Below are 23997 nucleotides of genomic sequence, written 5' to 3'. Positions count from 1 at the left end.
AAGGGTGGTTTTTCCGCTCACAGGCACCAGGGGGAAGCGAGATGGCCACCATTCAACCCGAAAAAAAGTCATATAACCATTACAATGACTCCAACGCTGTTCAGTTAAGATAAGATAAGCTAAAAAAAACTGCAGAGTTCCCCTTTAATATCAACGGGTCCTCATGGAGAGGGTGGGCAGCTTGCACATGACAAGACAACATGCACAAGTTGTAGAAGCTGATGGGATTAGGCTACAGTTCACTGGAATTGTACCTTTCATTCATGTAACAAATAAAATTGATTGATTGATTGATTGATGTGTTTTCTGACGTTTTCAGAAATGGCTAAGGCCATGGAAGTTCATATTAGGGTGGATGGTAAGTTAATATATTGTAATTTTAGTCGTATAGAGTTTTTCTTCTTTGTAATTTTATGTCTGAGGAAAATGTTGCTATTCCCAGCCTCATCTTTTTCATTATGCCTTTGCATTTCTGGCATTACATTACCCGCTCGCTAGCTTGCTAAATAGTTAACCTTAGGTAGAGTCTTTTGGCATCCATGTTGCAGTTGCCTAGTAGCGCTATTCTCACGGGTTAATCACTTGAATGGCAAGCACGGGTACACGACTTCCCATGTCGTTACATCGAGATCATAAGTTCCATTTGAAGGCAGCATTAAAAAATAACTCAAAAGAGATGGAAACCAAAGAGTTGAAGGCGTTGTGAGCTGAAACCCCACGATAGGTAACGTCGTAGGACAACTGGAGCAGACGGGGTATCTTGGTCTCTGGCCCTGAAGGGACACAGAGCAATTTAATCGCCGATATCTTTGGTTTTATCGCTCTAATTTCCTTTCCTTGCACAGCTGCTGGATTCTCGCGATGTCACGAAATCACACGAGAATTGTCAGGCTTCAAGTAATGGGTTTGTGTCCGAACAGGAGCGGACCGAACCAATCAGCGTCCGGTGAGGAGCTACTGGCATCTTAGGACGTGGTAGGTGTGTGTGACGGCCGCAACTGTTCGTTCAAAACAACATGGTGGGCAGATGGTTCATCCAATCATCTGCCAGGTATTTTTTGAAAGTGCCTGCCCTTTTCCAAAAGTTTCAAATAATGGCTTCTCAGACGGTTCTGTGTTAACAAACCAGCTGCAGCGACTGGTTACTAATTTCCAAGCTTTTGTTATTTGTCTTTCTTTTAGAGTAAGCATGAAGCATCTGACATCAACACTTTTGTCATGTTCCAAATGGTGGATGCCTTATTCAGTTGTCTGAATAAAAACCAATAAATATTTCACTTCATCTACCTTTAAACTTGATTGCAACATATGTAAACAACTCATGACTACACACGTCACACGTCTGAACTTTAATGCACCAGTATTAGCTTAAAGCAGACACAATCAGCTCGGCGCTACGATCAGACACACAGATTTAGGATCTTTGTGAAAGTAGATGTGGCGAGCCATGATGAATTTTATTCATGTTGCTGTGGCTGTGCTCAGTCTTCTGTCCATTGGACAGTCAGCTCCTGTGAGCAGCTGTGAGAGTCTGATCAAACCAATTGAAATCAATGGAACAGAGAAGGTAAGACACTCTCTCATCTCACTTGTCACCTGTCTCTCACAATCTCACTTTCTGCATGTTGGGTCATTTTTGTTTTTCAAAAAAAATTGGCACAATCTTTAATGTGACCATCTGTCATCTTATGCAACTGAGCAAGACACTGTCTGTTACAGCTGCTGGGCAAGTGGACGTATATAGCAGAAAGCACAACCATCCCAGCATCCAAATTGCTGACGAAGATGTTTGTGGACAGTGCAAGGGTGAAAATCACTGCTGCTGAGGAGAGTGATGCCATCAATGTCTTTCAGTCTCATAAAATGTAATTTCAAGCCTACATTTAATTCAGGTTATTTTGGAGCCAAAGTCTTGCATAGAGAGTCAGTGATGTTCTTTCCCTATTTCAAAACATGTCAGTGTGTATTTTCACTTTTAAAATGTCTACTTATGAAAGGTTTGGCCGCTGCTTCACTTTAACAACTAAGATGACCTTGGAAAACAGCACACTGTCTATTGGTGAGTAGTATTGATGAAACATGCTGTACAAACATTTTGACTGACCATGTACCTGAACAAACAAATTTGGACTTTGTGTCCAACATTGAAACTGCACTTTGTGTATGTGTTGATGTGTGTTTATGTATGCGTGTACCCCCAGTGCAACCTTTCAATAGTTCAGAGGTTCTACTGACTACTGGCTGCCCTGACTGCCGTGCTGCCTACATAAAGTTGGGTATTGGAGGACGAACATACAGCGGCCTCCAACTCCTGAGTAAGATTTATGACCTACAGACTGATAAAATTAATGTAGAATAAATTAGAAGAAATGATATCACTTTAATTCCTAAAACAGGTCTAAGATGTTCTTAGGGAACACTGTTGAAATGGGTTAAACTGGGGGTGGATGTTTTGTTGTACAATATGTTTCTGTAGTCAGTTGAGAAAAATACCTGACAAATCAAAATACTTTATCAAGCTGATGCAAAAATCCAATCCAATGTAAATCCAATAGTGTCATCAAGCAATGATAACCGTAGACCAACCTGGTTGGCAATTTTCTATCATTTCACATGTACATTTTTTTTACTCCACTGCATTCATCAGATTTTACCAAAAAAACACATGATAACATTCTGAAACACAACACATTGGTACATTTTGAAACCAATGGTTCCCAACCTTTTTGTCCCTTTAAGCCTTACAAGAGATCAGTGTTTTGTTGGGGTCAAATTGTGTCCAACATTTAACAAAAAAATCTGAAATTAGAATATAAATTTGTGTAGCAGAACTGTTTTTTCTTCTTTCTAACCCAATTCAACATCCCAACATATATATATATATATATATATATATATATATATATATATATATATATACACAGTATATGTATGTATGTATGTATGTATGTATGTATGTATGTATGTATATATATATGTATGTATGTATATGTATGTATATATGTATGTATGTATATGTATGTATATATGTATATATGTATATATGTATGTATGTATGTATGTATGTATATATTTATATATGTATATATTTATATATGTATGTATGTATGTATGTATGTATATATGTATGTATGTATGTATGTATGTATGTATGTATATATGTATATATGTATGTATGTATATATGTATATATGTATGTATGTATGTATGTATGTATGTATGTATATATGTATATATGTATGTATGTATGTATGTATGTATGTATATATGTATATATGTATGTATGTATATATGTATATATGTATATATGTATGTATGCATAGCTCCTTAGCTTGCAATTGTTTTGTCTCTCAGGCAGGAGAAATAAGGTGACTGCTGCTGAGCTGGAAGAGTTTACAAAGCAGGTAGAATGTCTGAATTTACCAGCACCTGCTATCCTGGACCCAGAAAAAGGTATGAACTTTCACACATATATAAACTGACTGCAAGGCTTTAAAGCCATATGTTGTTTTTCAACAGTTTATCCCCTGAGGTTGTGAATATGCTCCGTTTTCTCTTTTTCATAACGGCATGTTTAATGCTTATGTGTTAATGTTTACCTCACAGGGTTTTGCCCAGATGAGTCTCACTCCCAAGAAACAGAGGTTGTTGATCTAACCAATATAATGAATGACCTGGGCTCTGAAGTTTTCAGCCATCTTGACAGAATTATTAACAGTGAAGGTGGAATGCAGGCATTGTTCAAAATGATCTCCAATGGCCTAGCTGGATTAAAAGAAAATTAACATTGTCATGCCATGCTTTACATAATGAAGAGGCCATGTCTAGAGAATACTGCCAATAAAATAAATGAATATGAAGTATGACTCTTCTGTCTTTTACTACTTGTTTTAGAGTATCTATTATTTAAATTCAGGTCGCATTTGCATAATGCATCACCAGCTGAATCTTAATTCAAGATGATGTACGCCTATAATATATGGTAAAATCTACCTCATCCCAATAATTGACAATCAGCGGAAAAGAAATCACACTGAGTTAAAGAGGAGGATGCCCATAGCCTTGTTTATTGGTAGTTTATTACTGTACATCTGCACACCTGCTCATGAGTCATATGTACATATATCTTTCTCACTCTCATACACACAAACACACAGACCACTCAAGATTATATAAAAAAAGGACTCAATTTCTGTGCAGGGTTCAATCACAGTCTGAGATCTACGAAGAACATTTGCATCTTCATACACCGTGTACACACACAGCACAAATATCTGCATATGGCCTTATGCCTTGATTTACATAGAACCGAGCACAATCAAAAATATAGAAAAGTCACTGATGAACCAATCGAGTGAATTTTGGGTCTTTCAACATATAAACCAAAACAATGTCTGAGCTTTGTGGGTCCATGGAAGATGTGCTTCCTTTACTAACTCAACAGGAAGACCACAGAAAGATTAGTTGTCTTTAGAGGCATTTCTTCAATTTCATAACATACTCCAATTACTCAAGTAATGTGTGATCTGTGCAGAATACTTTACCCCCTGGTATAACTTAGGAACATACCTGACAGTGAGATTTTCCAATACTACATTTTGTTGTAAGTATAATCCCCTGAGTGTGACCCATAATCACTGGAGCTGTGTGACCTAAAACAAAGTGGCTTTGTTCAATCTCAGTCTCTGGATGTTTTTATAAATCAAGAGGTGATGCTGACAGTGAAAAGCTACATCTATACCATCACCTTTTTGCTGGCATTTGGTTGTACGTTTCATTTAAACTGAGATGTGCTTTATGATGTGATCTATAACATGTTGACAGTTTTAAAATTGTCTTAGGCCTTTATAACGAAGCAGGATTGTTAGATAGATAACTGAAGTAACGAACAGCTTGTTAGCAAACTGCAACATTAGCATTCAATTGGGGTCAGGTTTCCGGACACCTGATAAAAGTAAGTTCAAGAGTCATTCTCCTTTTAGCTCCATTACTGGTCTCCATTAACTCCTGAGGGAAATATCTGGGAAATATCTTTAGCTCCTAAATGCTCCACTATGTTCACCAGCTAGTCACTGTGTGTCTGTTGTTTGGTGCTGAGCAGCTAGTGTACAGTGGGTTTATCAGAGGTTTCTCTGCTGCCACAGGCCAGAAAATCAAAACAATGAGCTGAAAGACGCTATAACGCTCCGTAGAGCTGAGGGGGACTACAGTTGGGTGATAATTCTCTGTAGGTAGGTACATCATTACAAGTAACTCCTTTCACATTACAGTCATTTTTTTTATTGTTAATATAAAAACACTGATTAGTGTAGCTTGATGTCCACATTCCTGATGTGGGTGTAGTCTGGTTTTACTCAGTGCAGTTATTAAGCTAACTTTAGTAATCCTGCTTCATGATACAGAACCCTGCTATTACCTAACACCTAATAAAATGACCTAACATTCTTGGTCACTCCAGACCTCTGAATGTAAAGGGTCAGATTATATCTAAAGCAGAGGAACTTTCTCAGAAAAGCCACATCGTTAACTTGAACACTCATATAAGTAAGCCAAGGTCAACAGATATGGAAGAGAGGCCATGTGAAGGTGTTAAGGACAAAGCGATTGTGTTTTAGTGTTGTCACATGACCATAAAGACAAAAAGGAAGCAACCATGGCATACCTTTGCAAAAAAACAACTGAGACCCCTTTCACGAATGCACAGATTCTATGCGCACTCATGCATTTATATTAAATTACAACAAAAGTAACAAAGATTGGTTATGGCAAAGATATACGTCAAAGGAAGAACCCTGCTGCTTTACAGAGTAAAGAGTATCTCTTTGTGTCTGATTTGTCTCTTATTTGCTTATAGTTCTCACTCTCAGAAAGATACACACAACAGTGAAGTACTGATTGCCTCTCTTTCACCAAAACAGTAAACAAAACTTAAGATACTAAAAAAAGAATAAAAGGTATCTCTTTTTCATCACTAGTGGCTTTCCTTTCCAGCTTACTTGTTCCACTGTGACTCAGGAGCGGTTGCTAGGCAGCCAGCCCATCACCTTGACACACATGTTATGTTGAAAACAAAATGTTCCAGGTAAACTGTGTAACATAAAGACCCATTCACACTACGGAGAGTACAGTCAGAGTGTGTGATTGTCACTGGGTTAGGGGTGATGCACAGTGAAGTGTGCAGATATGTAAAAGGAGGCGAGAGGACGTTTGGTAGTTGATGAGAAGAGGGACATTTTTGAGTTCAGCTGTTCTGGCTGTGGCCCAACATGCTTCTGTAAGACTAATCTGTCTGCTACAGAGTTGATTTGGATAAAGGTTCCTTTGGAGTTCCATGTTATGTTGCTCCACAGCCTCTAGTAATGATCTAGAGCACCACACTAACTGGTACAAAAGCACTGGGGTGTATTTTTTGCAGGTGAAGTTGGCGGTGTGACAGTAGGTGACACGTGAAAGTGTTTGTTTTATCATGGTCTGACTGTGCCATGTGCTTAGGTTAGGGGAAATACAAGTGACAAAATTCCAGTCGTAGCTCAGAGAACTCAATCTGAGAGTCCAGTCTCCAGCTCTAGATCCAAAATCCATTAACGCTGCCCATGGCTGGTTCTCCCAACATCCCACAGGCTGGTGCAGGTTAGCATGGCTTAACAGTGTGCCAGCTCGCCTGATGATCGTGGTCGTGATTCAATGGTGAATTCACTCCAAAAACAAGTGTTGGGATGCCGGGTTTGTAAACAAGGGTGAAGAGAAGGTATGTGTGGGAGAACAAGTTAAAGAGAAAAGAGGGAGGATCAATGCTACCCTGTAAACAAAAAGATTGGGGTATTCATTCAGGACTTGACAGCCATTGTGGTTCAGAGCTGGGCAGCAGTGGAGGTTTAAGATCAGCTGCAATTGGGCTAGTCTGGTCTGAAGATGGGGATCTTAGGTAAGAACTCTATTAAGATTACCTGCAGGAGATAAGAAAGAAAGCTGTTAGGACAAGACGATACAGATTTTTCAAGATGTAGGGATTTTGCAACAGCGTTTCTACCAAAGTATTAAGATAAGATAGTATACGTTATTACCCACCCCTATGTTGATTGTGTACGGCCATGTTCAAACCAACATTAATACAGTGTGGAAAAACACAGACTGCTCATTCTTTACTTCCGCCAAGGAGGTTATGTTTTCAGTTCTATTTGTCTGTTTGTTGTCAGCAGGATTATGGAAAAACTGCTGGCCCAATTTTGTATTAAACTTGGTGAAAGGGTGTAGCATGAGCCAAAGTAGAACATATTAAATTTTGGAGCAGAATAGGGCGTTTGTGCTGCATTCATGTGGCGTTGTAATAATCTGAAAAAATGAGTTCCCAACTGGGAAAATTCACACTGCATTAACACTGTAAGATAGGGCATGCCTTGACGAAGGTCTGCACTCTGAGTGCCCTTCTAGTTCTTAATGAGACTACTAAAGTTAAACTTGGCTTAAATTTTACAATGCAATGTGACATCAATTAGCAGGCCACTGTGTAAACAATAAAATACATTCAAGCACACATTCCATTGTAGCTTACTATGTAATGTGAACATTGTAATTCTACTATTAACCATGCAATTGTTGAGGACAAAATGATTGCAGCCATGATACATTTCCTGTTGTAAAATCTGCATCTCCTCATAGTATGACAAAAGCTCTGTGCAGCATTTTGGTGTCTGATAAGCCATCAAACTTATCGATCAACTACTCAAACCAACTTTACTGTATTGTATATTATCATCATCTCACCACAACAGATACTTACATATTCCATCATGTTGTTGGTTTCACACTTCCTTTTGCTTAGTATCCAATGCAAACACAACTGAAAACAGAGTGCAATAGAGATCAGATATTTTTATAACATGTCCTAACAAGGTACACTATTAATAGGCCTGTCACGATAACAAATTTTGCTGGACAATAAATTGTCCCAGAAATTATTGCGATAAATGATAATATTGTCGTTCTGAGACCATTTTCATCTAATATAATGATAATGGCATAATAATGCAGGTACACCTTACATAATGCAGGTACAACTCAAAGATCAATAAACTTTATTTTCTAAAGAATATTTCTAAAGAATATTTAACACTGGAACTGGAAGACATTTTAAATATCCACAATATGTCTTTGATCTCCTTTAGTACGTCGTCTTTCACGCTGTTGTACAGTTGTGGAATTGCCGTTTGTGACACGTATGTTCTCCCAGGCAATTCGTACTGGCTGTCAAATGTTTGCAGCATTCGTCGAGTGTTTGTGCGATAGACTACAGACTCTGTACTATATTTAACAATTATTTATTAAACATTAAATATTAAATTTAAATAATATATAATTAATAAATTATATCTATTTATATCTATGTGGCTATCTGCCACATGGCGAGTAAATGTTTGTATCAAAATAGTTCTGTTTTTCAGTCTTCATTTTGGCGAAGGTGCAGCTACTTTCTTCTGCTCCTCTGCTGTCTGCAGGCTGGAGCTTCGCGGGGGCGGGCCGACACCCACCCACACCCACCCACCCACAGGCGCACACACAAAAACTGGCGCACACACCAGACGCCAGCCACCACATCACTTCTGTTTTACCTCAGGCTAATTAATTAGCTAGTAAGTGGCGATTTTTGGCAGCCAGCCTTCCAAAAGAAAGCACAATGAAATTAAATAACCGATCATTAACCGTTGACCGACAAGCAGGTAACGGAGTTACTTGACTTGACTTTCCGCACTCCGTGTCCGTGGACAGCTGTAGGCTTGTACCGTTAATGCTCTGTGCATTGTCGGACACATGCAGCCACTGTCCTGAAACCGCTTGCAAGACTGACAAGTCCACAGCGGTGTGTATGTCCGAGCCTGTCTCCACCGCCTCCACCTGCAGGTTGTCAACTGTGTGCTTTGGAATGAAAGGGAGAAAACAGGATGCCGAGTAACACGGCAGATATCGCTCATATACTTCTTTTTTTTTGACGCCGCCGTAACTGCAAAGTGCTGCGGGAAACCCTGCTCTAACAACTAGCGTTTTCTCTGTCCCTCTCTCTCATTTTTTTTATCATGCGATTAACTGATTTATTGACTATCGCGACAGGCCTAACTATTAATACACACATCCGTTCATGCTCACCTTGTGGTAAAGTCTGCTGTTTTCCCACTCCAGAAGTTTCTCTATAGATCGTCTTGTCTGGAAGGCAACAGGGACATTAGATGACCTTCTTTTCAACCCCCAAAAATCAACACATTAGCCTTTTTCTGAATTGCTCGTTGATTTGGATTCCCTTTAACATTGTAGCAAATGTAACATGAATGGAAATCTTACCCTCTTGCTGAGACAGATGACAGGCCACAAACTGAAGCCCAATGTGCAACAGCAGCAGAGGCAGCCACACAGGAGCCACCGCACGTTCACTGGCAGCGTCTTCCTCAGGCAGCTGTTTACACGGTTGATACTGGCTTTGAATTCCTCTGGTGCCACCTGAGGAAGAGCACATACGTGGCATAGTTAAAATAGTAACATTTAATGTTCTTAGATAGTACATTGGAACAGAGAGAATGGAACAGAGAGAATACAACATACTACACTACAGAATATTTAGCCATTTTAATATAAAAATAATAAAAATGACGTATCACATGTTGGCTGGTAGCTAGAATATAAGGTAAATATTGTAGTGATGCAAATGTGAGAATGTAAGTTTGCCATAGTTCATATGCATTATTGAATAACAAGACACTCACCTTTCCTGTTAGTGCTGAAGGAAATTCTGACTCAAATTTGTTACTAAGCCCAAAGCTGTGGGGGAAAGGGAAAACAGTAGACTGTTATACATAAGCAGACATACACTCTGTTTGGGTAATTGGCTTAGATAAACAAACGTTTGCCAAGTGGCATCAAGTCTACCACAACTTTACATTTCAGGCCACCTGTTTTCTCCGATCATCCAAAAGGTAAAACTGCTGAGTCCAGCAGGTATCATGGGTAAGTATTAAAATTCAATATAGATCAGAATAAACCTCCTGAGATCCTCTTGTTTTATAGGGAGCCTAGAGGTCGACCGATTAATCGGCCGATTTTTGGCATTTTTTTTTCATAATCGGCATCGGCCAATATCAAGCCGATTAATAAGCAGGCGCATCTGCGGGCAGCCTAGTGTTAAAAACATGAATAGGCGACATTTTTTACAGTGCGCCCAGACCAGCTGCCTCCAGCCCCTCCCCTCGTGAATTCTTGCGCAGTGTGTCTCTCACAGCCACTTCAGGTTCAGACTAGAGGTCGACCGATATGGGTTTTCTCTGGCCGATGCCGATCTTTAGAAATCAGGGTCAGCCGATTGCCGATTAATGCTGCCGATTTATTTTGGCCGATATGTGCTTGTTTTTAAACCTCTATTTGAAAGATAAAATGTAACACTAATATACACAGAAATTCTCAACAAAAACATTTATTGAACACTTCACCAATCTACACTTGTAGCCTATACTTCATTTAAAAATGTATAATGTAAAAACATACTGTAGCCTATATTGTATAAATAATGTATGAAAAATATATAAAATAAACTAAACAGGTAAGAAGAAAATAAACATTGTCAAATAAACCTTTCAATGACAAAATAAAGTTTAGTGCACTTATCAGCATTTATTAAACTTCTGAGAATACAAATCTGCTTCACAGAAAGTGTCATATTATTAATCTCAACACTATTTCCTCCTAACTCCTGTTGAATCACATAAGACTAGGGCTCTCTCAAGTCAGTTCTTGTTCACCTTGTTTGTTAGATCATTGTTCATTAGTTGAAGTGTTTTATCTGTGTTTTGGGGACCCTACTGTTAGCCTAGCTACATGTCCTGTTACACTCATTAGGATCTTATCTGAGCAGATTTCTGTCATTCAAACAACTCTTAGTTGTAATTTAAAACTCATCCAGCCAATTTAATAAAATTAAGGGTTTTATTCGTGTTCGAGTCCATAGATGCAGTTAATGGATAGCCTACAGGAACGGAGAACTGAAGGCTCTGTTAGCAACGATTAGCTCCGTTAGCGGTTAGCTCCGTTAGCGGTTAGCTCCAGTTAGCTCCGTTATAGGAGTGGATGAGACTGCCACGGACAGGGGTAACAACCAGACTCTGATAAATGACATTCGGGGAGCTTCCACAGAGGTGTGGCCGCAGTGTTTTGTACGGTTTTATTAGTACAGTTAATCCCAAGGCAAGAACACCAGCAACATGCTACTACTAACGGTAGTGTCTGAACCTGAAGTGGCTGCGCGAGACACACGGCGCAAGAATTCACAAGGGGAGGGTCTGGAGGCAGCTGGTCTGGGCGCGCTGTAAAAAATGTCGCCTATTCATGTTTTTAACACTAGGCTGCCCGCAGATGTGCCTGCTTATTAATCGGCTTGATATTGGCAGATGCCGATTATGTAAAAAAATTGCCAAAAATCGGCCGGCCGATTAATCGGTCGACCTCTAGTTCAGACGCTACTGTTAGTAGTAGCATGTTGCTGGTGTTCTTGCCTTGGGATTAACTGTACTAATAAAACCATACAAAACACCGCGGCCACACCGCTGTGGAAGCTCCCCGAATGTCATTTATCAGAGTCTGGTTGTTACCCCTGTCCGTGGCAGTCTCATCCACTCCTATAACGGAGCTAACTGGAGCTAACCGCTAACGGAGCTAACCGTTGCTAACAGAGTCTTCAGTCCTCCGTGCCTGTATCCATTAACTGCATCTATGGACTCGAGCACGAATAAAACCCTTAATTTTATTAAATTGGCTGGATGAGTTTTAAATTACAACTAAGAGTTGTTTGAATGACAGAAATCTGGAAATCAACAGGACATGTAGGCTAACAGTAGGATCCCCAAAACACAGATAAAACACTTCAACAAATGAACAATGATCTAACAAACAAGGTGAACAAGAACTGACTTTAGAGAGCCCTAGTGTTATTTGATTCAACAGGAGTTAGGAGGAAATAGTGTTGAGATTAATTAATCACTTTCTGTGAAGCAGATTTGTATTCTCAGAAGTTTAATAGGCCTAAATGCTGATAAGTGCACTAAACTTTATTTTTTCATTGAAAGGTTTATTTGACAAAGTTTATTTTCTTCTTACTGGTTTTGTTTATTTAATATATTTTTCATACATTATTTATACACTATAGGCTACAGTATGTTTTTACATTATACATTTTTAATTGAAGTAGCCTATACAGTGTAGATTGGTGAAGTGTTCAATAAATGTTTTTGTTGAGAAATTCTGTGTATATTAGTGTTACATTTTATCTTTCAAATAGAGGTTTAAAAACAAGCACATATCAGCCAAAATAAATCAGCAGTATTAATCGGCCATCGGCTGACCCTGATTTCTAAAGATCGGCATCGGCAAGAGAAAAAACATATCGGTCGACCTCTAAGGGAGCCCCATAACACAGACATATTATTATACTAACACAAAACATTGATATTTCATATAAAATAATATTAATATATTTATTTTATATAGCACTTTAGAGGTACTCAAAGGCACTTTATATGGTAAAGACAAAGAAAAACAATAACAAGATCAGTATAACAACAACAAAACAACTAGAAATAAATATTAAAAAGGTGCAGCAAAACGGCATAATGAAAATACAAATGAAGAAATGAAAATAGCTACTGTGGTTAAAGGTTAAAAGCAGCTTAAAGAGATGGGTTTTGAGTGCAGCTTTGAAATTAGCAGGTGATGTGGAAAGTCTGAGGTGTTGGTGGAGAGAGTTCCAGAGGGAGGGGGCAGCAACGGAGAAGGCCCTGTCCCCCCAGGTTCGATGCTTAGGGCGGGTGAGAGGGGAAAGGATTTTAGAGATGTCAAAGATTACACACTAGACACCCAAAACCCCCATATCCATGTACCTTAGACCAAAATCTAATTAAAAGTGCCCCGTAACACTTGGGACTTACATGTCTCAATTTATTCTGGGTTGCTTTAAACAGCCACATGTGCCAACAAGAGTAGTAAAGGAGAGCTAACATTGAATGTAGTATCAAAACTAGGGCTGCAACTAACGATTATTTTCATAGTCGATTAATCTGTCGGTTATTTTCTCGATTAAATCGATTGGTTGTTTGATCTATAAAAATGTCAAAACATGGTGAAAAATGTGGATCAGTGTTTAGTGCAAAGCCTAAGAGGACGTCCTCAAATGTCTTGTTTTGTCCAAAAGTCAAAGATATTCAGTTTACTGTCACAAAGGAGAGAAGAAACTAGAAGATATCACATTTAACAAGCTGGAATCAGAGAAATCTTATTTTTTTTAATAAAAAAATGCCTCAAACGATTAATCGATTATCAAAATAGTTGGCGATTAATTTAATAGTTGACAACTAATCGATTAATCGTTTCACCTCTAATCAAAACTTTGTCAAAAAGAGCAGTGAGGGGAAACAATGTGACAACTCAATACTATTAATTTGAGTGAATCATATTCTTAGTTTGAACCCCAAATTACTGTGTGCTCCTCCTGACTGGACTAGACACAACATCTAGCAACTTCAGCTCTTAGTTCTACACCAAAAACTTTGCCTGTCAGTAACGTTACAGGGGGTACAATTTAGTAATTTCAGAGTATGAAAAATGAATCAATATCTAATTAATGCACACTGGCTACTAAATTCCAGGGTAGAAGTACCAATTTGTGTGCACGGTATAGCCAAATCGGTACGTTACCCTTTAAACCTACTGACAGGCTCTGTACAAAACGAGTCTGATTCCGTGTTTAAGTCCCGAAATTGCGGAACAAATAACGGGGACAAACTGTCTTGACATTAAAATAGCAAAGATACCAGTATATCACACTAACGTTACGTGGTACATACATAAAAGGTACATACTCATGTATTAGCTAGGTCATGTATCTAACGTTACTTCAGCTAAAACGAAAGATCAATCTAATCAGCCACTCCTCGCCAGAGTTAGCTCGCTGCTAATTTAGTAGCTTGCTGGCTACGCTAGGTCACCAGCGGGAGCTAACTTAGCTAGCAGTCAGTTATCCACGGAGACCGCGGCTGCTGCTGATTTAACGGTAACGGTAAACTCTTCTCTTGGTGCCCGTAAGTGTCACCAGTTGCTTACACAGTGACGTGGCCGGACCCTCGCACCACCACCGGGTCCGGAGCGTACTTGAGGAGCTGCTCCTCCGCGGCCCTGTCCTCGTCCTCCTCTTCCTCCTCCTCCTCCTCTTCGTAGATCTCATCAAAGTCCTCCATCATCGCACGACTCGGTCTCGCGCTTCCCGGGACAGACACCGGGACAGACACGATGCCGAAGAACAGCGAGCCTTACCGAGAAAAGAGTACAAATAGAACCGCGAAGACAACCACGAAAAATATCAACCCGTCCCGGAGACGATACAGTTCACATCGTTCTGCCAGCGCTCTGAAACAAAACATCAACATCCGCCGCAGTAACGGTACGTCACCGGAAGAGGGACATACGTGCTACGTTTTTTTCTTTTGTCTATGTTTTTTTTTCATGACAAAAATACAATTGACAAAAAAGTAATGTGTTACTGTTTATGCAGTAATGCTTACTGAGTTAAAATCAAATATTAAATTAAAAAATGCTATGTAGTGAAGGATTCTTTTGTAGAATGCAAAATGTGTCATGTTTTTTTTTCTTCACTTAAATAGGAAAATTGTGTTTGTTTTTTCAACCACAGCAGGTACGATAAGGACCAAGGACCTAACGTTAACGTTACCCGATATGTAGCTAGCTAACTGCCGAATCGGCTGCTACGAACTGTCTATGGCTACGAATCGGAAGCTAACTTCAGGGTTAGCTGCCGAATCGGAAGCTAACTTCAGCGTCGTCTTACTTCCGGGAGCCGCGACTGAACGGTCGCCGTCAATAAGTTAATCGATGACTGTAAACCTTTAGCTAAGTTATCCATCATGACCTAGCTACATCAGCCAGATGGGTTTCCAGTGGACACGGTTCAAACCAGTATTGATGTGACAGTAACGTTACTTCCTGTTTAGGACATTGTGTAGAGACCACAGGTAAACTTTTGTATTAGCTTATTCGCCGTGGATATCCTAAGTTTTTCTGCAAAATGATACGAACTGAGCATTTTAAAATGATCGTTCAAGTTGTCAAAGAACTGGTACCTGTCCCCACGAGCGGGATTCTAACCGTGGTACTTTTATCATGTGTTTTGTTTGGCATCGAAACATATTTCAACTTCACTCAGGGGGTCTTCAGTATTGGTGCCACTGTTTTTCAAAATGGACACCTCCACAAGCTTTTGGCGTACCCTTTTTACCACAAAACTTCAGCTCAGCTTCTCCTGAACATTACAGCCCTGGTGTTTCTCAGTGGAAGTTTGGAGAAAGGTGTTGGCACTGTCCGCTTCCTGTTCTTGTTCCTCCTGCTGTCGACCACCACAGGCTTGTTTTACAGCTTCCTGGATCTTCTGCAAGAGGACGGCAGCCAGAGTCCAGCCGAGGGGTTGGTTCCTGTGGTCCTGGCATGTGTGGCTCTAACTACCATGCACACCAAAATGACTAAAGGATTCCTGTGTGGACTCAGTTTCCCCACCATGGCTCTCCCTTGGGTGCTCCTCATAATCACCACTGCCCTCATTCCTCGCAGTGTGCTCCCCTGTAACATTATTGGCATCCTGGTCGGATGGATGTATGGGAAAGGATGGTTTCCCTTTCTGGACATGTCTGAAGCCAGGTCTGGCGCTCTGGAGAAGATGATGCCTTTTAGGTTGTTGAGGAGCATCAGGGGTGTTACGTTTGTCCCTGCTTCCACAGAGGAGAGGAGGAAGACCCTTCTTCCACTAATCAATCCAACACCAGGGTCCTACCCGGTCCAGGCTTACGCTCCATTGTCCAGCATTAACAGTCCCAATACCGTGGCCAATAGTTACGAAGGCTGGCTGAATTCGACCAGTGCTCTTACCAGTCCCACACCACCTCTCCATCCTCATGAACATGGCTCTGCACATAGATATGAGCTAAATCATGGACACTGTTCAGAGCAGAGTTTTGGCCAAAGTTGCAACCACAACCATAGTCATGGTCTTAATCATCTTGGTCAATTATAGTCACGGTTATTTGATTGCCTTACAACACTCAAACCATACAGATGAGTCTTATCAGAATAAAGTTTTCTGATTCTGATTATTCTATCAATACTGTAATACATTTCCCTGTTAAACACATGGGCACCTGCAGCATCTCTTGTCATTGGACTGCGTCGTCTAAAATGTCAAATGCTTCGACACATTGTTAAGCTGGTTTTAAAGTAGGCTTCTATAGTATGTGTGGACTCTGCCTGGCTGTACAATTACATGACATTTTGTACCTCAATTTAAAAATATACTTTTGTACTATTTTTTACGCATTTCTACAAATAAACAAATTTGTGCAAAACAGAAGTCTCTTAACATGTGGCAATCTTAAAGGTTTGTGTGCACATCCTGTCCTATATTTAGCCTAAAGCATGTGCAGGATAACAAATTAAATGTTATTTCAATGCAATAAATTGTGAGTATATGCAAACTGGACTAAAGCTTCCAAAACTTTATTGAACTGGAAAAAGGAAATATTTTGACCCTACCCTTCATCATGTATAACAACGGACAAGGTACAGTATATCTGTATATGTGCACAAAACTATTTACATCCTCCTGATGTTAGGGTCAAGTGAACAAACAAAGATAGATGGATACTTTATTGATCCCCAAGGGGAAATTTAAGAGATCAACAAAGAAATGTTCAATATGGCCCGCAAGATAAGAGTAACAAATAATGTTTTTATTTATATTTAAGGACCCCTTCCAGACATGAATTACGACATAAAAATACTCTGCTTGGAATAACGTGTCCGATATTTTTTCAACTGAAAAATTCAATAACCTTGTTAAAATATTCTTACATTTACATCTACTCCCCCTCCCACATTGAAAAATCCTGTGTATGTAATCAGGATGTAATCAGTTGTGTGTCAATACACATGGCCATTTTCCCGATTAAGACAAAGGGATATAAAAAACTCTTAAGACACCACTGATATTTACACTACCGGTCAAAAGTTTGGGGTCACTCAGAAATTTCCATTCCACTCCATTATAGACAGAATACCAGCTGAGATCAGCTGCATTGTTTTTTTTAACCAGGACAGCAGTTTTCAGATTACATTATGTGCTTACATAATTGCAAAAGGGTTCGCCAATGTTTTCTCAGTTAGCCTTTTAAAATGATATCAGATTAGTAAACAGAATGTAACTTTGGAAACATTGGATGAATGGTTGCTGATAATGGGAAATGTAGATATTGCATTAAAGATCAGCCACTTCTTTCTACAACAGTCGAGAACCCTTTTACAATTATGTAAGCACATAATGTAATCTGAAAACTGCTGCCCTGATTAAAAAAAACAACGCAACTGATCTCAGCTGGTATTCTGTCTGTAACGGAGTGGAATGGAAATTTCTAAGTGACCCCAAACTTTTGACCGGTAGTGTAGTTTTGCTTACTTTACACCCAACCAGCACTATCTTGCATGCATTCAAGTTGTGCTCTAATAGCAGTAAAATGTAGTGTCAATATTATTTTTCCTTCTGTTATTAAATGTGAGAGTGAAGATGACAAATGAGCACACTATATCCCCAATAATGTCAAAGCATAGAGAGAGAGTTTTATTCCTCTGATACTTTGGTTTAATTGACTTTTTTTCCAAGACATCTATATTAGAAACCGTACAACTCAATGACACCCGAGTCACACTGGAACAAAATGGCCACAGCATCAGGGGTGCCAGGGTACAGATTAAATCTTAATTTCAAATAAGGACTCACTCCTCCCAGGCATCTCCATAGATGTTCTTCTTCACTGTAACATAAGAGAGAAAGTCAGTCTTTCATCATTTTTTTCCCCATTCATTTAAAGGCAAACGGATGTACTTGAATATCAACCCCTCGACTTTTCCTAACCCAGCAAGTGTTTCACATATCTCTGCAGTAGAAGCTTACCGTCTTTCTTGGGTCTGCCTGGCTCCTTCTCAGGTGATGTTTTGAGCAGTGTCTCGGCCTTCTGAGTGAGTGTGACTTCGTAGTTCTCTCTGTTCTTGAGCCTCAGGTCCTCATAGAGGATGGCCTTCCTCCTGGGCTCTTCATCTTCCACTGAAGGTGGTGGGGACAAGGAAAGGGGCAAAGAGGGTTATAACGTTGACAGGAAAGTTACTTACTGACATAGGAGAACTTGTAGCAGATTCCATAATAGGACAGATTTGGTGAAATAGTAAAGCACCAGAATTAGCTTATTTCTGGCACCCACAGTAAGCATAACTCATCTTTTGACTTAATATAATTAAACATGCAACTCAGGTATGTCTTTCTGAGCACATTGGCCCTCATTTATGAAGCGTGCGTACGACCAAAAACAGGCGTAGGACGGGCGTACGCCGATTCCTACGCAAAGCAAGGGATTTATCAATTTGAACGTGAGTGTAGGCTGCGATAAAATCTCACGTCTGGTCTGAATTTGTGTACGCAAGTTTTCGAGTCAGTGTGGACTTGCGGTGCAGCATATAAAAAGTTTAACAGGAGAAGGAGAAGTCATCAGTTGATCACTTATCAGCAATGGCAGATCTGGCTCTTTTAAAAGACCTCTATGCGCCGGTACAACAGTGCACACGTATGCACACGGCCCACGGTAGAGCGCTCCATCGGATTGATTAAGGGCAGATGGCTCATGGTCTTGCATCAGTGAGGGGACCCTACTATACACGGCAGAAAAATTCTGCAACATTGTTTTAGCCTGTGGGGTTCTGGAGCCAGATGACCCGATGCCCAGCGAGCAGTGTCCAGCACAGCCCCAACTGGGGCTATACGAAGGAGACAGGATATTATTCCTTAATTTTAAAAGGTATATTGTTATGTTTGGCAATGATACTCAATACAGGAAACATGACGATACAAAACATTTATTTCTGCCATTGACCGATATATTTCGGCTTGTTTTTCCAGCCCCTCTGCTGTCAGGAGACAGGGTCGAGGTGGGGGTCCAGCACGGGGGGCGGAGGACACGCGCTCTCCCTCACAGTTCTGACTCATGAAAAAAACACGAGTAAAATAAAAGACACTGCATAAACTCCGCTACTGTGTGTTTATTTAAATATAGGTACACCATGTAGGCCTAAGAGAATGCAAATAAGCCTGTATATTACTATGGGGACTATAGCATATGTCAAGGATGTATAAATTAAATAAACTTCAGCTGGAGTCCGATTTACCATGGCAACACTGTTTACTGCATCAGTGATCTCTTTCCATTCCGCATTCTTTCTACAGCCTTTAATAACAGTTTTCAGGCTGACAAAACTACACACGTAAGTGCAACGTCTCGCCATGTCATAAATTGTAGGGGCGAGGCCTCAAAACCCAGAACATATTGGGGCGTGACATTTAAATTACAATCGTTTCCAGCCGCTGCATTTATCAATGTACGACCATTGTTACGCTGCGATTGGTGTGATACGAACGTTTCATGAATCACACGTGAAGCCTGTCGTAAGAGGATTTCTGCGCTCATATCTGCGCTGGTTTCTACGTTAGGTTGATAAATGAGGGCCATTCAGCTCATATTTTGTCTTTGCATGCATCATAATTGTTGCATCCAAATCCATCATAATGATCTTTCATATGATTAATTCAGCGTCTCTGTTCAGCACTGGTAAGAAGGTTTCAACATAGCTGCACACAGCTCTCTTTTTGTCTTTGGTTGAGTGCAATGTTAAGAGATGTATCTACATACTGCCATAGTATTGACTTTGGCCAACATCTTTAAAAAAGAATTACAGATATAGTCCAATATTTCTTCTACTCCCAATATTCGACTGCAGAACTGGGACAGTATACAATATTTACCTTTATCAACAGTACACACAGTGTATTAAAGAAGAATTCCGGTCGATTTCAACACGTAGCTCTGTTGTTTGTAAATTTGGAGTGCTGTCAGTAGCGAGAAAAAAGAAAACAATCGGTGTTGCCTACACCGTGTTATCCTCCTGCTACAGTTTGCACCCAGGAGGCTGAAATGGGTCAAGTTTTAAATGTGCTTTTAGTCTCTTAACATGTTCGAAATGTCATTACAAGTGCCTGCCCATGTGAAGTGATTCATTCCGAGTGAACATAGTGAATCTGACTGCAGTAGATGTGAAAGAAATGCATAAAAGTTATGCTAATTCAGCTCTGTTTAGTTCTGGTGTTGAGACGGCAAGACTAAGGGACCGTCTACAAACTACAACACCGAATAGAGATACAACAAAAATATTTATTAATTTAATGATTCAATAAGGTAGTGTCTCCAAACTTACCTCAATTATAACTTGTCTCCTGCTAGTTGTACTACAACACTTTAAAAAAATAAGCATACTATGCCTATTTTTGAAATTTTTTTGAAAACTTTTTGGTGTTGCAGTTTGTAGACGGTCCCGAAGCACTCGTCTTGCCGTCTCAACACCAGAACTAAACAGAGCTGAATTGGCACAACTTTTATGCATTTCTTTCACATCTACTGTAGTCAGATTCACTATGTTCACTCGGAATGAATCACTTCACATGGGCAGGCACTTGTAATGGCATTTCGAACATGTTAAGAGGCTAAAAGCATGTTTAAAACTTGCCCTGTTTCCGCCTCCTGGGTGCAAACTGTAGCAGGAGGATAACACGGTGTAGGCAATACAGATTGTTTTTGTTTTTTTTTACAAACAACAGAGCTACGTGTTGACCGGAATTCTCCTTTAAAAGCAAAATATGTTGTGTGCCTGAATTTGAAGATGTATATACAAATATCAGTATCTGTATTGTTCAGTTGAGGTTTGAAAAAAAACCCAATATATTGGTGAATTGCTTCATCTTTGCCCCATTGTTTGCCATATGAAAGCTTTATAACTAGCAAAGGCTAAGCTTTTATCACAAATTACTGTTTAACAAATACACAGATCAAAGTATGGATTAGCAAAAGTTATTGTCCAAAATTGTTGGTTTCACACCGAGTGGTGGGCCCGAGACACTGCTTAATGGTCATTATTACATTGAAAGATGGCCATTATTACATTGTATTTGAAAAAAATTATACATACAGTATCTCTCTGTGGTACCTGCAGCGCTGAAGTCATCTGCTTTGCCCATTGGCACGGGTGACTCTGAATTGTAGCCAAATCCTTGTTCTCTGGTGTTGGTGGGCGTCTGGCCGGGGGCTTCTGCTGTCTGGAACATGGTGTCAAATGTCGGGGAGTCTGGGTCACTCAGCTCTGACTGAGGAGCCTTGGAACTGGGGTGGAGAACAGAAAAATAGTCAAAGAGTAGTTGGTGGATGAAAACATATAGTATCACAATCAAGTGTGTGATGTACTCACGATTGTGGAGGCAGTCCTGTCCTCTGTCTGAGGGCCTCTCCCAGAGGGGAGTTCTCCAACCTCTTGAACTTCTCCTGGCACGTTTTCATGTACGACATTTTCCCTGCCAGGTAGCCACAAAAGCCAGCAACTGGAGAGACAAACACACTCAAAGATTTCAATTTTTTTTAAATATTTAATACCCCTGAAGCAACTACGAGACAATACTTTGCCCATGACTATTTTCTCTTTCATATAATATTTAATTTCAACTAGGGGTAGTTGATCCTTGAAACAAGTATTGTTAGTGATGTGAATATGAAACTGCAGCTAAACAGGTATCGGGATTGACTGTTCACACACCTAGACTGGCAAATTAGGTTCAGAAGTTTGCATCACTTAACTGTAATGCAGCCTTTAAGAGAATGTCTAGTCTCATATCACACTAATGATACACTCACCTTTCAGTTTATTAGCTACATCTAATCAAATACAATACCTTTATAATAATTATAACGTTACGTTTTTGTTAAAAAGAGGTGTTGGTTCAGCGTCATAGTCTTCTTATAGGCTGTAGTTTTTGGTGTTGTTGAACGTTATTGCTGACATTATAGTGACAGATGTTTCTAATATTAAGTCCACTTGTTAATATGAGGCAACTGAGTGTGTCATCGCCTACATTAAACATTCACGAACTTACAGGCCACTTTGGGTAGAGAACCAAATCTTGGAGATGCAGACAGAATCCCTGCAAATAAACAGAACGAGGTCGATGTTAAGTTAAAGATGTGTTTATATGTATTTCACAGTTGTGTTGCTGATTTCTGTACATTAGTATTACCTTTGGCAACTAGGGCTTGAGTGATAGCCACACTGACCACAGAGAAGGGCACCGCTGTGAAGGAAGCATGTTGGTGTCAGACTCAATACAGATGGCATACATATTTTAGCTTTGGTTTTAAAATCACGAATCTGACCTATATGCGAAAGACAGAAACTTACACCTGTACCAAAAACTCTCCTGGTTGCACTCTCTAAACACCCTCCTCTCCTCTTCTGTGGGGATGTACTCCATGCCCACTGGAGCCTGCAGATTAACATAACGCACAAACACCAGCGTTAACTTCAATTCAGTTAGTTAGCACTAGAACTATTTGCAAACCACACAGACTACTCTACAGAAAAACTAATGACATTTAAACAGCAGACAACACTAGCATCTGCAGTTCATCCAGAGTTCATGCTAGCCAGCTAACACGTTAGCACCCCGTTTGATAATGCGTGTTTACCTGTGCTCCTCTCTGCTGCCGCTCCTCTGTAAAACCTGTAGTGGTGGACGTCATGTTGACGGCAATGTCAGTGCTAATTTAAACTTTTAAAGCTTATAAAATAACAATCTGTAAGCCACTCGGCGGTCTGACTTCTTTACTGTCGGACACAATGTCATTATAGCACTGGCATAACCCGGAAGTAAAATTTAAAAAAGTTGCTATTTGTGGGTTAGCTGAAGCGACAATAGTGCTGTTATAACAATACGCTGGGGGAATTATTTAAAAAAATAATCATACATTACTGTTTTACTTACTAGTGTACCAAATCCTAAAAGAGTAGCTACATAAGTTAGTCAATCAAAATTTAAACTGGATCTTTTATTTTGAAAGTTCATTTCCATCTACGTACGCCCTCTAGTGGTTGTTAAAATAATAGCATAATAATGTAATAATTGACTTTATGGTACATGACAATACAGAGTAGTAGTAGTAGTATTAGTAGTAGTAGTAACGTATCAACACTATATTAAATTGCATTGTATTAGTTTTATCATTATATAATAATACTATACTACTAGTCTATTTTTTGTTATTGTATTTTCATATTATATGCTATATTATGGTAGTATTCTTTTCCATCCATCTTTTCGTGTCATGGCATTGTACGGTGCCTAGATGATGCTGTTGCACTTGCACACTTTTTGGCAAAGAAGACTTTGATTGCCTCTTATATGTGGCTGCATAAAGTAAATAAAAAATCTTTGATGCTAGTACTGAAAACTTGGTAAAGCTAGAGTACACGTTTTTATCCAGAGCAGGTCTAGTGAGGAAGAGACAGAGGGGAGAAGATTGACTGGATAAGAATCAATAGGCTAACATGTATTGATAAAACTAAAAATAGAGGTGTGTTCTTTTCCTTTGTTGTACCAGTTATCATCCATTCAGTTTTACTGGCAATATAGTCTCGCTTTGCCAGACCATCCACACGCTGCGATCAGAGGAGGGTCTGGCTACTCCACATTGCATTCCGGTGTTACACCGAAATCTGTGACCCATCGAGATCAGTGTCCCCCTACCACAACCTGAACCAAACCCTTGTCCCTAACCTCAACCACGGAGGGGGGCGCTACGCTTTTAACAGGAGGGACACAGATCACGACGGGTCACAGATTTCGGTGCAACACCGGGATGGGAGAAAAACGTGCTCTGGTTTATTGGCATTTCTTTAAACCAATCACAATCGTCATGGGCAGTGCTAAGCTCCGCACAGAGCCGCTGCAAGATAGTTGTGCGAGAGAAAACTCAGATTGGACAGATAGTC

The 23997-nt window shown here is 39.8% G+C and overlaps 4 protein-coding genes across 5 annotated transcripts; 2 read left to right on the top strand and 2 right to left on the bottom strand.

The window, feature by feature from the left end:
* The first annotated feature begins 1353 nt into the window (after positions 1-1353).
* LOC116040571 lies at positions 1354-3837 on the top strand. Its single transcript, XM_031286046.2, has 6 exons — positions 1354-1567; positions 1720-1865; positions 1998-2059; positions 2202-2315; positions 3355-3453; positions 3607-3837. The coding sequence occupies exons 1-6, from the start codon at positions 1436-1438 to the stop codon at positions 3783-3785; spliced, it is 732 nt and encodes a 243-aa protein (XP_031141906.1). The 5' UTR covers positions 1354-1435; the 3' UTR covers positions 3786-3837.
* A 201-nt stretch (positions 3838-4038) lies between these two features.
* Positions 4039-15420, bottom strand: chic2 (cysteine-rich hydrophobic domain 2). 2 transcript variants are annotated; one of them, XM_031286057.2, is made up of 7 exons: positions 15311-15420; positions 14131-14335; positions 9753-9807; positions 9334-9489; positions 9142-9198; positions 7781-7840; positions 4039-6947 (listed from the first exon to the last, which is right to left on the bottom strand). In XM_031286057.2, the coding sequence occupies exons 2-7, from the start codon at positions 14265-14267 to the stop codon at positions 6897-6899; spliced, it is 516 nt and encodes a 171-aa protein (XP_031141917.1). In that variant the 5' UTR covers positions 14268-14335; positions 15311-15420; the 3' UTR covers positions 4039-6896. The 2 variants fall into 2 exon arrangements, 1 of the variants encoding a protein (XP_031141917.1); XR_004897047.1 differs by lacking the exon at positions 15311-15420 and having other exon boundaries at positions 7781-7910; positions 9122-9198; positions 14131-14490.
* rhbdd2 (rhomboid domain containing 2) lies at positions 14782-16570 on the top strand. The gene has a single exon (XM_031286045.2). The coding sequence runs from the start codon at positions 15110-15112 to the stop codon at positions 16106-16108; it is 999 nt and encodes a 332-aa protein (XP_031141905.1). The 5' UTR covers positions 14782-15109; the 3' UTR covers positions 16109-16570.
* A 1108-nt stretch (positions 16571-17678) lies between these two features.
* Positions 17679-22920, bottom strand: LOC116040575 (OCIA domain-containing protein 1). Its single transcript, XM_031286056.2, has 8 exons — positions 22695-22920; positions 22408-22492; positions 22247-22300; positions 22106-22153; positions 21427-21556; positions 21169-21341; positions 18038-18187; positions 17679-17897 (listed from the first exon to the last, which is right to left on the bottom strand). The coding sequence occupies exons 1-8, from the start codon at positions 22746-22748 to the stop codon at positions 17860-17862; spliced, it is 732 nt and encodes a 243-aa protein (XP_031141916.1). The 5' UTR covers positions 22749-22920; the 3' UTR covers positions 17679-17859.
* Between the last annotated feature and the right edge of the window lie 1077 nt (positions 22921-23997).

The sequence above is a fragment of the Sander lucioperca genome, chromosome 4 (assembly GCF_008315115.2).
Source record: "Sander lucioperca isolate FBNREF2018 chromosome 4, SLUC_FBN_1.2, whole genome shotgun sequence".
Lineage (NCBI taxonomy): Eukaryota > Metazoa > Chordata > Actinopteri > Perciformes > Percidae > Sander > Sander lucioperca.
This window is presented reverse-complemented; position numbering and strand designations above follow the sequence as displayed.